The sequence below is a fragment of the Peromyscus eremicus genome, chromosome 18, assembly GCF_949786415.1.
Source record: "Peromyscus eremicus chromosome 18, PerEre_H2_v1, whole genome shotgun sequence".
NCBI lineage: Eukaryota > Metazoa > Chordata > Mammalia > Rodentia > Cricetidae > Peromyscus > Peromyscus eremicus.
Window position 1 is genome coordinate 22,588,084 of NC_081434.1, and position 15,463 is coordinate 22,603,546.

At 38.2% G+C, this 15,463-nt stretch overlaps 1 protein-coding gene across 2 annotated transcripts in view; it reads left to right on the forward strand.

Moving 5' to 3' along the window:
• The window catches only part of Mettl25 (methyltransferase like 25), an 82,552-nt gene that overhangs the window by 13,946 nt on the left and 53,143 nt on the right, over positions 1–15,463 (forward strand). For both annotated transcript variants that reach the window (XM_059245352.1, XM_059245351.1), the window contains 2 exons: positions 4,488–5,057; positions 7,882–8,029. In XM_059245352.1, the coding sequence (XP_059101335.1) occupies positions 4,488–5,057; positions 7,882–8,029 (718 nt within the window). The remainder of the gene's footprint in view (positions 1–4,487; positions 5,058–7,881; positions 8,030–15,463) is intronic.

A 15,463-nucleotide genomic window follows, 5' to 3' on the forward strand; every position in this document is an offset into this window, starting at 1 on the left:
ATTAGTGTTCTCTAGGGTAATAGAACATATAGAATGAATCTCTCTCTCTCTCTATATATATATAGATATATATCTATATATATATCTATATATATATATCTATATATATCTATATATAGATATCTATATATATAGATATCTATATATATAGAGAGAAGGGGATTTATTAGAATGACTTACAGACTCTTGTCCAACTAATCTAACAGTGGCTGCCTATGAATGGAAGATCCATGAATGAAATAGTTGTTTAGTCCACAAGGCTGGATGTCTCAGCTGGTCATCAGCATATGCTGGAATCCCAAAGAAGTAGACTCTAGTGCCAGTGAAGGAATGGACTTGCTTGTGAGGTGACAACAGGTAGGCAAAGAGCAAAAGCTTCCTCTTCCCTGTCCTCATTTAGGCTTCCAGAAGAAGGCATGGCTCAGACACATCATGATCTCTGGATGTGTCTTCCCACCCCGAAGATCCAATTAGAAGTGGATTTTCCCACTTCAAATTAAACAAAATCCCCTTACAGGTGTGCCCCCTCCATGTTTGGGTTTTAGTTAATTATGAATGTGGTCATTGACAAAGGAGTAGTCATCACAGGTACCTAGAGGGCAAGACTCCATCTAGGATCAAGCTTGTGAAAAAAAGAGTCCAAGGGGTTTCCTGTTCCTGGAAAGCAAACACCTAGGAAAGCCGCCATCTTTGGCATACAGAAGCCATTGAAACTGTGGTCCAGATGGGGCAGCCTCCATCTTGAGCCTTGAACACTTAAACTGACAGTGTTGTCCATATTGTATTAGTTTTGGAGACACAAAAGATGCAAGATTGAGATGGTCCTGTTTCCTTCCATGATTTCAGAGAGCCACTGAGATCTGGCAACATGTGGCAGAGTCAAAGGCCCCATGAGGAAATCTAAAAAGGCCACTGGAAAGGTGAAGTCTAGGTTACCGTGAACAACCTGAGATGCTGGAATGTCAGAACTGTGGCGAATCTGCCAAAGAAGGGCTGCACACAGGTCTCGGAGTCAGTCTAAGAGAGAGATGTACTTTGCAGGCAGCAAAGTTGGAGGGGTGGAGCTATGCATAGCCCTTTGAGAAACTGAATAGGTCCTCAGCTAGGGGTGGAGGCTTGTTAGCCCCTCTCTACTCCATTCAGCTATGTATTTTAAATACATGGAGGCTGGCAAGATGATTGAGCAGATAAAGCTGCTTACCTCCAAGCCTGACGATCTGAGTTCAATTCCTTGGGTGGAAAAGGGTGGGAGACATCCTGTGTCCTACATTGTTCTGTGTCATGCACACTCATGAGCACACACACATATACACATATATACACACATATACACACACATACATATAGACTTACATATACACACACACTTACACATAAATAATTAAATAAAAACAACAAAAATTTTAAAATATATCATCTAAATTTAAATTGTATTTTTTGAATAGCAAAAGTTTTATTTTTAATGAAATATATTTTAACTGTTTTGTTGTTCATACTTTTGTGTGTTCTATATATGAAGTCTTGGCCTATCTCTAGATCACAAAGGTTTTTTTTAACGTTTTCTTCCAAAGTGTATTATTTTTATTATTATATTTAGACCTGTGATCCACTTTTAATCTTTTAATTAATATTTGTTTCCTATGTGAGAGGCACAGTTCATCCCCCACCTCCCCATTTAGCCATCTAGTTACCACAGTATATTATTTATTGAAAAGATTATTTTATACTTGGGCAGTCTGTCTAAAATCTGTTGAGGATTTAAGTATAGGTCTATTTCATGACTCTTTCCCCCTGATTTATGTCTGTTCTTACATTACTAATAAAGTGTGTAGATCACTGTTTTATGTTAATTCCTTTTTTGCATGTGTATTTGTGTGTGATGTATCACCACGTGTGTTTACATATGTGTGTGTGCTTGTGGCGGCCCAAAGCTGACATCAGGTAGATATTTTTGATCACACTCCACTTTATTTATGGAAGCATTGTCTCTTGTTGAACTCAGACCTTGCCAACAAGATTGGCAAGTCAGATTGCTGGAGGAATCCTGTGTCTGCTTCCTGCTGCCTTGATTACTGACGGCTTTCCTGCCTGCTCCATTTCTGTGTGTATTCTGGGAATCCAAATTTGAGTCCTTGTGCTTGCAGGACAAGCTCTTTATCCATGGAGCCCTTGTCCTAGCCCATTATGTTAATATGGAGCCCTCGTCCCAGCCCATTATGTTAATATGGAGCCCTTGTCCCAGCCCATTATGTTAATATGGAGCCCTTGTCCCAGACCATTATGTTAATATGGAGCCCTTGTCCCAGACCATTATGTTAATTTTTGAACTAGTGATATCTTAACTTTATTCTTTCTGGAAATTGTTTTTGTTATTCTTAGGTGGTTTGCATTCCCATATAAATTGTAATATATGATTTTTAGTGTTTTTAGAAAGCCTTCTTGTTTCAACTAGGATTGTGTTGACCTCTGTGAATTTAAAGAGAAGACTTGCTATCTTAGTATTGAGATTGTTAGTTCATGACACAAGCTATCTCTCTGTTTTAACCTTTCAGGTTTTTAGGTGACATTTTATAGTCCTCAGTATATGGGTTTCTGGCCTTTGTTAAACTCATGACTAGGTACTTTTATGTTGTCTTGTGGCACCACCACATGGACCAGAAGTCACGCCAGCCGGTGCCTCCGCAGTTGCCTCCTGAGCCTCTCTGTGAGCACTCACATCAGTCTCCTGCCACTGGCGGGGACTCTGGAAAGCAGGCTCAGCAACTTCACAGAGCTAGGGCAGGAAAAAAAAAAATGAACCAGACACCAATGAAGACAAGTAGCCTGAGTGATCCAACCTCTCAGAAAGCCTCTGTTTTGGTTTCCTCAAAATTCTACAACCAGAACAATGCTGCTGGCTGAGATGGCCTAGCCTCACAGACTACTCCAACCAGAACTTCATATAAGCCCTCCATTTTTCCATCCACACTGAGACTAGACAGCAGCTAGTTCTCCCAAGACGAGACCATTATCCCAGTTTTCTCAGGGTCCCTAAAAGATGCTATCACCGCCCCCCCAAACAACAGGAAGCAGTCCAGAGAACGCAATACCCACATTCCCAAGAGGTGGAGTATATGGTTTTTGGTCCTTCAATGAGTTATGGATGTTTGTCATTGTTTAGGGGGGTTGGTTACAAGTTGTTAGTCGTCATAAGAGAGGAAACTAAGCAAGGGAGGTTGGATTCAGGGATCTTGTTCTGCAAAGAAAAAGGGGGATATAGGATTGATAGGATAAAAGGGTAGATTATTGGATTACTTTTAAACTAAAAAAGCAACTACTAGTCTTGAAATTTTTACGTTGGTATCGATTTTTGTATATTGATACAAATTTAAGGGTTTTCTTTTTATACTGTATATATGTTTCTACTCTTGTTTTAAGGTATTTTTGTATATTGATACAAATTTAAGGTTCTTATTTATACTGTATATATGTTTCTACTCTTTAAAATATTGTACCAATGTAGCTCATTTAACAATGTAATGTAAATTTCTAGTCCTTGAAAGTTATTATTACAAACTATTTAGGATAATTAAGATATACAGGTTAGTAGTTAGTCATCTAACAATCACATTTGTGGCCATGTTAAGTATACGTTTAAGGTCAAACAGATATCTGTTTTAGATAGATAGATGGTCTTCAGACACTTCAGAGACCTACAGAATATGGCATTTTAATGTTTTAATAACATAAGGCTTTCATGACAATGAGACACATCTGCTCCTGCCAGAACCAATCTACTTTTAAAAAGGATTATGGGCATTGAAGAACCTCCATATAGAGTTTGCTTTCACTGTGGCAAGGTTAGTCACTGGACAAGAAACTGCCCTTGCCTCGACTGCTGACAGTATGCTGTCCAAATTGGACAAACAGGACACTGCTGAACTTTGCCAAGGCAAAGTAGGACAGTCTTTCAGAATTTCCTGCTTCATAGAAAAGTCTGTCAGATATTCTAGACCTGTAGGTCAAAATTGGATGTCCCAGTATTGCAGAGGAACCTCGAGTGGCTGTCCAGGCAGCAGGCCGTCTGTCATTTTTATAGTTTTGGAAGTTGTTTGCTCTGCACTTCCTGTTTACTCAGGTAATATTATATCTTCCTCAGGTCTCTGATAGAGCTGAAGATAGGATAATTATAGTTACAGTTTTCCTTGTTACCAAATTCAGAAAGAAACTCATAAAAGAAATGTAAAACGCATAAGGTTGAGAGACATAAGAGCTTAAGTTGTTTAAGAAAATGTTTTTTGGTCTAAAAAGATATTTTTAGGATGATAATACAAGTTATGATAAAAAATGGTTTAGGTATAAAACTTTAGACTCATATCTGAGATAGGATAGATTATATAAATGATATATTATGTTTGCTTATTCATCTTAATAAAATATCTGGAATGTTTCTACTACCATTTAACTAACTAAAAAATCCTGAATTCATTCTTTTTTGTTTTCCTCAGATAATTGACGTGGGTTCTGGTAAAGGCTACCTAAGCTCCTTTTTGTCCTTAAAGTATGGTTTAAACGTTTATGGCATCGATTCCTCAAATACTAACACTCATGGAGCTAAGGAAAGAAACAGGAAGTTGAAGAAACACTGGAACCTGTATCATGCTCAGACAAGAGGAGATGCCCATGGACCGGCATTAAAAATGCCGGAAGAAAAGGAAGTGCAAAAGAAAGTAAAGTGTAAGGGAGATTTTGAGAGTGCCCTGAAGAACACTCTTTTGACTCAAGACTTGTCTGCCGATGTTTTGCCAGAGTTTTCAAAGTCGGCAGGTTCGGTCATCAGGCAACGGCAAGGAAATCTCCATGCTCAGCCACTCGAAACTGCCTTGTCTCTCATGGACATTTTGCCTGTTGATGCCTTCGAACCTACTTTATCCCAGGTGCACAACACCGAGATGTCGGAAGTGAGGAAACAGAGAAGAAAGGTGACGTCAAAACCTAGTGACTCAAGTATATATTCACCACTGACTTCTTTTATCACTGCTGATTCAGAATTGCATGACATTGTTAAAGATCTGGAGGTGAGTCTACTTTTGAATCCTCTAGTTTGAAAGAATGCTATCAATATGGAATACAATTTGAAGAGCTTGTTGTTGTACTTAGGTGATATTATCTGACACTTCAATTCTGAAGATCCAGAATAAAATCCTAAGCTGGCTTTCTTTGTACCCACAACTGTCAAAATTTAATAAGCACATACTATATAATACAAAATCCTCTACTCATTTCGCTTCTACATAGACGAGCTAGCACAAATGCTAGTCAGTAAGCCAAATTATCATATCCACAGTTTAGAGACTGTTAAAATTCTAGTCCAAGAAAAGCCTCAGGGTTTTCACAACTTTTATTGTTTTTTTTTTTTTTTTTTTTTGGTTTTTCGAGACAGGGTTTCTCTGTGTAGCTTTGCGCCTTTTCCTGGAACTCACTCTGTAGCCCAGGCTGGCCTCGAACTCACAGAGATCCACCTGGCTCTGCCTCCCGAGTGCTGGGATTAAAGGCGTGCGCCACCACTGCCTGGCCTTTTATTGTTTTGAATTGACACTTATAGTAATATTAGATGTTCATGAAGTACAACAGGTTTTCATGCATGCACACTTGATCAGGTGAGGGCAGTGAGAACAGATAAAGAGGTAATTAGCATAAACTTATTGACAGACATGCAGTCTCCTAGAGCAAGAATAGCCTATGAGAATTCTTTAAGGCTGTAATGTTTTCTAAGTTGTCAAGTTATATAATTGAAAGACAGTACATCTTAAGTACACTATTATATGTTAAAGCAGTATTTTCTAGAAGCTTCTACAGATTATGTAGCCTAACTTTTTTATAAGACAATGTATCTTTTGAAGTTAATATTATTCTTTTTTTTAATTTTTAAAAATCTTCCTAAAAGTTATGGCTAAACAAAGTGCCAGAAATCTTTATACATTCAAGTCTTTGTTTTATATGGTCTTTGCAAAGAGAAGTTTCCCCCACAACAGAGATTTTTTATTAAGATTTTATTGTTATTTCTAAATTATGTGCATATGTATGAGTCTCTATGTGGATGTTAGTGCAGCAACTACATAAGCCAGAAGAGAGGGAAATGCCATGGATCTAGAGGTATAGGCGAGTGGGTAAGGCTCCCAACCTGCATGCTGAGAACCGAACTTGGGTTCTATGCAAGTGTAGTACATGCTCTTAACCAGTGAGCATCTCTCCAAAGCCCCCTTCCTGCCAGATACATATAAAAGGTACCAGTTAAAGGAATATTAGTCCTCATGAATTTAAAAGGAGTAATTAGGCTATCCCATTAAAATTCAAAATTTAAGTATATTTTATCACTTCAATTTTCCAAAATAGTCTTGGAATTATATTACTAGATCCGTACAACCTGAGCATAGTGGCACACCTCTGTAGACAGCATAAAGACCGAAGTAGGAGGATCCTGAATTCAAGGACAGCCTGGATTAGGTAGGAAGACATTATAAGGAGTCTGTAACAAACCGAAAAGTTAAATAAATTTGCAAAATCATGAACTAGACTCTGTTTCTCAAGTTTATGTTCTTAGTGATATTGATATATTTCATTTGTATAATTGCATTTATTGGTAATTACCTAGTTCTTTGATAACTCTTAAACAGTATCATCAGTATTTTTGTTTGTTTTCTTTCCTTTTCTTTTCTTTTCTTTTGAGACAGAGTCTTGCTATGTAAGCCTGGCTAGCCTATAATTCATTATGTAGCCCAGGATAGCCTCAAACTCATGACAATTCTCTTGCCTCAGCCTCCTGAGTACTGGGACTATAGCCTTGTTACCACCATGCCTTTAAAACTAATTCTAATTGGTACTATAAAAATTGAGCTGTTGGCTGAATAATTTTTTACATAGCATTTAGGGAATATGATGACTTTTTTTGTGTGTTGTTGTGAAGAAAATGTGAGAATTTGCTATGAGTATATTTATATCATAAATATAATAATAATGTGACCCATGGAATGTCTGTCTTTAAGTATATCTTCTTAAAACCTCAGATAATGCAACTTTCCTAAAAGGCTTTAGTTCCAAATTACAAAAGTGTATGGACACAAATTGACTTCATGAAAGGTCCCATTTGCTCCTCTTTAATTCATTTTATGATTCATGTTAAACAAAGCAATAAGAAATTCAACTATGGTATGATGTTTAGATTGACAAAATTCTATGCTTGTATGCATTTGTACCAATTTCATGTAAGCACATTTAAATTAGGATTTGAGTAATTGGAAAAAGCATTTCATAAGACAATTTTTATATAAAATTCATGTTTGAAAATTGAGAGCAAAAATACATGTCTTGATTTTTATTAAATTTGGTCAACGAATAAACTAAACATATTGGCATTATGCTAGAAATGACAATTTGTACTCTTTTATGTTTCTTATAACCAGGCTTTAGAAGGTAGGCAGCCTGAATAAGTTCAATCAATAAAAGAATTTGCCTAGGATAGTCATAGTATCATATAAACATCTCAACTCTCAGGTTTATGAAGTAGTTGCATTGTTCATCCAACCTTAACCTTTAATGTGCAGTATCGAGCTGTTGAGCAAATGTTAGCTGTAAAAGAAATGAGAAAAAATACAAACGAAGAAATTAAAAAACAAAACAAAAAAAAATAGTAGCTGTAGTGAAAGTATGGCCATTTTGCCTAAAAGGAATAATTATTTATTTTGCATATAAAATGATTTGTAATACTTTTTATGTAGAATTGATCACTTAAAAGTTCACATGTTTGAAAAGACACTTAAAACTTCACATGTATAGTTTTAAACTCTTCTTTTAGTTGCCTTTTTTTTTTGATGTTGTTGTTGTTTTGCTTTGTCTCTAAAGGACTGTTTGGTGGTGGGTCTTCATACTTGTGGTGACCTTGCACCAAACACTCTACGGATATTTGCATCCAAGTCTGAAGTCAAGGGAGTTTGCAGTGTGGGTTGTTGCTACCATCTTTTATCTGAAGAATTTGAAGACCAGCATAAAGGTAGTAAGCATTCTGTGTGTCATAATTCTTACTCATTTCAATTATTGTAGCTATTTTCTATTTCTCTTTTGGTCATTATTGTAACTTGATTGATTTGTCTTGTTTTGTTTTTGAGAAAGCAGCTCACTGTGTAGTAGTCTTAGATGTCCTGGGGCTCACTATAAAGACCAGGCTGGCATGAACTCAGAGATCTGTCTGCTTCTGCCCTCTGAGTGCTTGGATTAGAGGCTTATACCACCATGCCCAGCCATTATTGTGACTTGAATTAGCATTTAAGATAACATCAAATTTTCTTGCAAATTTCACATTAATAATATTAAGGGAATTAGATACAATATCACTTTTATAGTTTATTATCATTTCTTTGACCATAGAATGGACTTACCGAACACTAAAAATTTTGCAAATACTTGTAATTTCACTAATAAATGATGTATATTTTGTAGGAGTCATATTTATAAATACTTCTAAGTTTTGCTTTGATTGCTGTTGTTTTCATCATAAGAACAAAAATTTATTCTCATTTCCAAGGTTTTCTCCATTTCTGAATAATAAATATTTCTTTCTTAAAAAAGAAAAATCAGCATACTTAGATTTCTATGAATTTAGAAAGCTTTAGTACTGTTGTTTTTATTAATAAAATAGTAATATTTAGTCTGTGCTCTCTGGACGCTGCCTGAAGAGAATAATGAAAAATGTGTTGGCAGTTTCTAATACAGCATTTGCTTGGTGCATTTTATATGATAAATCTCTCTATAAGATATAGCTTCAAAACTGCTGTTTCAAATTTGTTTTGATAGTTTTTACACTATTAATAGTAGTAGTTCTCTCATATATTAGGTAGTATTGTAATCTAAGTTTGAATAGGAAATTGTGGTGGTTTGAAAAAGAATGATCCCCATAGGCTCATAAACTCGAATGCTTGGTCATTAGGAGTGGCACTACTTGGCGGGAATTAGGAGGTGGGGTCTTGTTACAGTAGGTATGGCCTTGTTGGAGGAAGTGTGTCACTGGGGGTGGGCTTTGAGGTTTTAAGTGCTCAAGCCAGGCCCAGTGTCTCTGATGTAGAACTCTCAGCTGTCTCTCCTGCACCACCTCTGCCTGCATTCTGCACTGCTTTCTGCCATGCTGATAATGGACTAAACCTCTGAAACTGTAAGCCAGCCCCAGTTAAATGTTTTCCTCTTTAAGAGTTGCCGCAGTCATGGTGTCTCTTCACAGCCATAGAACACTGGACAGACATGTTAGAGAGGTACTGGAAGAGCCTGAGGGAATTGAACAACTGGTATACCCATGCACTTATTGACTCTCCTTTGTTTCCCTCATGTCTTAGTTACTTTTATATTGACGTGACAAAACACTATGACCAGGGCAACTTAAAAGAGTTCAATTTGAGGCTAGCTCACAGTTCCATAGCGTTAGACTCCATGACCATGCCAGGGAGCATGGCGGTAGGCAGACAGTATGAGGCTAGAGCAACAGCTGAGACATATGGACAACATATGTTAGACATATGGACAACAAGCACCAGGCAGAGAGAGAGAGCTACCTGGGAATGGTGTGGGCTTTTCAAGTCTCAAAGCGCACCTCCAGGGACAAACTTCCTCCAACAAGGTTATACATCCTAACCATTCCCAAATAGTTCTACCAACAGGGAACCAAGCATTCAAATATATGAGCCTATAGGGGCCATTCTGATTCAAACCACCACATTCCACTTCCTGACTTCTATAGGCTTGTGGCTATGTCATAATGCAAAATGCATCTAGTTCATCTTCAAAGGTCCCTGTAGTCTTTCATAATCTCTAAAGTTTAAAAGTCAAAGTCTCTTCTAAAACTTCTAATTAAGGAAATCTCTTAATTGTAACTCCCTGTAAAATCAACAACCAGATTGCATACTCCCAACATACATTGGCACAGAATGTAGTTTACCATTTCAAAAGTTAGAAGATAGGACCAAAGCAAGCCTGAAATTCAGCAGGACAAACTCCCAAGTCTTCTCTAATGTCAAAGGGTTTAGATGGCTCCACCCTTCCAGCTTTGCTGACTGTAACATCTTTCTCTCTCTGGCTGGTTCCACTCCCTGTGTATAACTTTTCCTGGCAGACATCTATGGCTCTGGCAGTTGCAACACTTTGGGGTCTCCAGTGCAATCCAAGCTTCACTTTTACAACTTCATGCAAGTTTCTTCAGGCCTCCATGCAGAAACTCCCCAACCTCATGCTTGGTTTCAGTGGCTTTCTATAACTATGAAGTAAAATTCCACAACCCCCTTGCTCCTGTGTCCTCCATGACTCTAAATCCAAACCCATGTGGCTGATGCTTAGTCCAGATTGCTCTCAACACCTCTGTCTTCCAGGCCCTTACTAGGATGTCCCAGTAAGCCCAGGATGTAGCACTTTCTTAATCCTGAGTTCCAAAGTCCTCCAAAAAAATAGCATAGTCAGCCTATCACAGCATTATCCCATTTCCTGGTTCCAACTTCTGTCCCAGCTACTTTTTTTATTGGTTGCTAAGATACCATGACCAAGGCAACTTACAGAAGAGTTTATTATTGGGGGCTTATAGTTTGAGAGGGGGAGTCTATAACTATCATGGCAAGGGATATGGCAGCAAATAGACAGGCCTAACATTGAAGGTTTAGCTGAGAGCTCGCATCTTGAGACAACAACCCTGAGGAAGTGAAAGCTAACTGGAAATTGCATGGGCTTTTGAAACTTCAAAGCCCACCCCCAGTAACACACTTCTTCCAATAATACCACAACAACCCAAAGAGTTCCACCAACTGGGGACCTAGCATTCAAATACATGAGTCTATAGGGACCATTCTCACTCAAACCACCAGACTTCCCAGAGAAACATTTGGTAATGAGCCATTAGAGAATGTACGTGACTTCTTGTGTGCAGAATTAACCGTATCAACTTAAACATATTGCTAAGAATGAATAATGTGTTGAGTTGAAGAGAGTGTATCAAAGAAGTCATCAAGTACGGGGCAAAGCACACTTTTCTGTCAGAGAAGCTGCATTTTATACAAGTGAGAAGGAAGGTGTCTTAGTTACTGTTTCATTGCTGTGAAAAGACACCATGGCCATGGCAACTACTATGAAAGAAAGCATTTAATTGGGACTGGCTTACAGTTTCAGAGGTTTAGTCCATTATCAGCATGGTGGGGAACTTGGTAGCACACAGGCTTACATGGTAACCAAGAGTTCTACATGAGGATATGAAGGTAGCAGTAAGAGAGAGCCACTGGGCCTGGCTTGGCTGGGGCTTTTTAAACCTCAAAGCTCACCCCCAGTGACACACTTCCTCTAACAAGGCCACACCTCCTAATCCTTTCAAATAGGGCCACTCCCTGGTGACTAACCATTCAAATACATGAGCCTCTGTGGGCCATTATTCAAACCACCAACTGTTTTCAAGGTGCTGGACTTGACACTTTAGGTACAATAAAGGAAGAACTCGGGGAGTAGCTCATAAACATTAATACCCGAGGAAAGGGCTAAGACACTCAAAGAGGTGACAAACAGTTCAGTTCAGCAAATATTCATGGAATGTCACCTGTTTCCAGTCTGTTTTCAGTGGTGATAATACAAAATATGTGAGATGCCATCTTTGCCTTTGAAGAACTTCTTCAAAAAAAATAAATAAACTTAATTCTAGGAACCTTCCTAATAACTTTAAAAGTTGTAAAACTAATTTAGACTAGGAAGTGGGAGAACAGAAAAAAATTAAATACAGAGTCCCCATGCACATTATTTTTTCCTCAAAGTCTTTCTGGAATAAAAATGCACATAGTTATATACACCTTTTGTGTTATTATATTTTAACAAAGAACCATATAAACTGTTTGCTGTGGAATGTCTTTCTGTATGCTGTGAATACCTTCTGGCTACAACTGTTCTGTTACCTTACATTTCTTTATATACTTTGATGGCCTTTCTATATCTGTATAGAGAATATTCTCTTAGTCTTCTTTTGATGATTCCAAAATATTTATGTACCATGTTTATATGGTCCTAGAATGTTTGTTTAAAATCATGGTTGTTCTAATGGACAAAAATTTATAGATGGTGGTTGTGGTGGTCTGAAAGAAAATGGTCCCCAAAGGGAGTGGCACTACTAGGAGGTGTAGCCTAGGTAGAATGGGTGTGGTGTTGTTGGAGGAAGTGTGTCAATGTGGAGGCGGGCATTGAGGTCTCAGAAATGCTTAAGCCTTGCCCAATGAGACAGTTCACTTCCTGTTGCCTGCAGGATCATGATGTAGGAATCTCAGCTCCTTCTCCAGCACCATGTCTGCTTACATGCTGTAGTGTCCCACCATGATGATAATGGACTAAACCTCTGAAAATGTAAGCCACCCCATTAGAAGTTTTCCTTTGTAAGAAGAGTTGCTGTGGTCATGGTGTGTCTTCACAGCAATAGAAACCCTAAGACAAGAGGTCCATTTTACTGTGTGGAAAACACCAAATATGACATCAGTGTTCAACTCTGGTTTCTTCTAACTTGAGTTTCAGTGTAGTACTGTAAATGCTCTGTAGTGTTATGAATATAGTATATATCATATATCATAGTTACGAAACAGAATTATAACTGTAGCACAGTAGCATATCCATCTCAGTCTAAGGGGTGAAAGGCATGTTCCAGTACAGCTGTGTGCAGTGCATTTTGACAGATAGTAGAGTTCAATCAGGTAAGGAGATAGGAGGCTGCAGTAGAACAAGGTGGTGAGTGTAAAGTCAGACCTACGGTTTCACCTTCATGGTCATTGTTTCTCTTCATAGTTGTCGTCTGTCCTGCCCTGTTCTTACCCATACTGTCTTTGTAAGCAGTAACTGTCCTAATGTCCATTTCATTGCGTTTGTGAGGCGCAATTTTCATAGTAAGTGAGTCCTCTTTCATATTGCCATTTACTTTATAGGCTTTTTTCTAAAGGATTTCTTGGTTCACCTGATTTGTTTGTTTAGTTAGTATGTTGTTATTCATAAACTAATCTTTGAATATTTTGAGTACATTCACTGAAAAAAAAATCACTGCTTGTTTACATTCTACAAATGGAAACCTCTGTTAACAGATTCTCAAGCACCAGTCTTAGACCCTGCCTAGAAGGAGGCTGCTTTGTCCTCTCCACCTACAGGGGAAGTTACCATTGTTCAATGGGTTCACTGGGCATTTGGGGTCCTAAGATAGACAAAAAGAATTGTGAAAATTTGTCCTCAAAGACCAACAGCCACAGGCCCTCATTTTCTCTCGCTGTGGGCTTTATTAATTCGTGGGAAGACCTTCCTGTGAAGAATATCTTATCTACAGAGAATCTTTGGTATTACCAAACAGATTGTAATGAGCTTTGGTCGGGTAAAATCAAATACTTGTATCTTAGTGTTACCTGTTTTTCTCATGTGTACCTGAGATGAACAAAGAGTTGGGAGTGCTGCTTGTCAGGAGAGCAGAGTATAAAGTGGAGGACAGCAGTCTGACTGATGTTTGAAATGGGTCGAGATATATACAGCATGGGTAACTACAAGGGTCTGGACCTCAGAAAAACAGTCGCACAGCCAAGAAAAAGGAGAAAGTGTACAAAAGCAAGTAGTAAGCAGAATAATTAGTTTTGCCTGGACTGTTCTCTGTCTTCTGTACAAGACCAGGTAGATTTGGAAGCCAGGTAGGCACCTTCACCTTTTGCCATATTGCACTTTCATTTTCTTATCATATCCTCACTGTAGTAAAAGAGAAATGATAAAGCCATTCCTGCAGTTTTGCTTCTTAACTCTGATTGCATGGCTGAATCAAATTTGTCACTGCAGGATGCTGGAGAACTGCCTGTGACCATCGGAATTATAGCCTCTAGGAATAGAACTTGATGATATGTAAGTTTAAGAAGCTCCATAAGTACTTCTGATGAATACCATTTTGAAAACAAGGAATTTATTATGATTATTTTTAAGACATAGAATTTGAGAAAATGGTTTGTAGAAATACATTTAAGAAAATACACATAATATTTATTTTAACTTCTCCTGTGCATAGACTGAGGTGGACTACATATCCAAATGCCCTTTGCAGATCAGAACCAAAGGTTGAGCTATAAGACCGCAGCAAGACTTATCAAAGTCAACATACAGAAAGCTAGACTCATTGTTCTTAACAAAGCCCTCAGAACAGGCCTCTAGTTTTCTAGCAGATGCAGGTTCAAGAACAGAGGAAATTGGGTTGTAAATCTGGAGTCATGGGTTAGAAACTGGACAGATTGATGGAAGAAAGCCTGAAACCAACCAGCAAGGAGTATCAGTGATAGTTAATCTTGATTGTCAAGCCAGTGAGATTTAGACTCACCTTGGAGACAAATCCCTGGGTGCAACTGTATGAGATTGTCTAGATTAAATGATGAGATAAATGGGAAGATTCACCCTAAATGTGGATGGTACCATTTCATGCGTTGGGACTTTTGACTGGATAAAAAAGGAAAAAGCAAGCAAGCACAAGCATTCATTTCTTTCTGCTTCCTGGCTATGGATGCAATGGGTCAAGTGCCTTAAGACCCTGCTGCCAGGATTCCTGTGCTGTGGTGGATGGTACCCTTGAAACGTGAGCCAATATAAGCAGCTTGTCCTGAGGAGACAAGCAACTGAGAGAGTAGCCAAGGTAATTAATAGTATCACTAGAATGTTGTTGATAGCTTACCTTTCTTTATTGGTAAGCACATAGGTGTGTGTGTGTGTGTGTGTGTGTGTGTGTGTGTGTGTGAGAGAGAGAGAGAGAGAGAGAGAGAGAGAGAGAGAGAGAGAGAGAGAGAGAGAGAGAGCATATGTGTATGTAGTAAGGAACCAATGGAATATAAATGTAGCCTTACTTTCCATATGTAATAGATACAGTATGGTCTTGGTATTCTTTTTAAATTGTTTTAGTTTTGTTGTTGTTGTTGTTTAATGTATATGAGTGTTTTACTTCCATGAATGTATGTGCACCATTTGCCTGCAGTGGTCAGAAGAGGGCATCAGATCCCCTGTGACTGGAGTTCCAGATAGTTCTGAGCTACCATGTGGGTGCTGGGAACCAAACCTGAGTCCTCTATGCAAGAGCAACAAGGTTCTTAACAACTGAACTAGCTCTCTAGCCCCGGCACTAGAGTTCTCTACAAAATTAGAAATACATCACTGTATAGTTTAGTAATTATATTAAAACTATTGACTTTGCAGGGCAAAGGTTTGTGTGGACAAGGTTAGCATAATTCCTGTCCTATCTCAAGCTCTAGGTTCCATAGAGTTCTGTCCTGAAATGGACCAATGTTATGTGTCCCTTGCCTCATATCTTAGACACTTACCCCTTTGTCCTCACTTTGTTTCAAAAGCTGTTTTTGAGTTGTGGTATAAATTTGAGTTGTTAATGCTCTTACACAGTTAGTAGACAATTCTGGTATGTACATTGCAACTT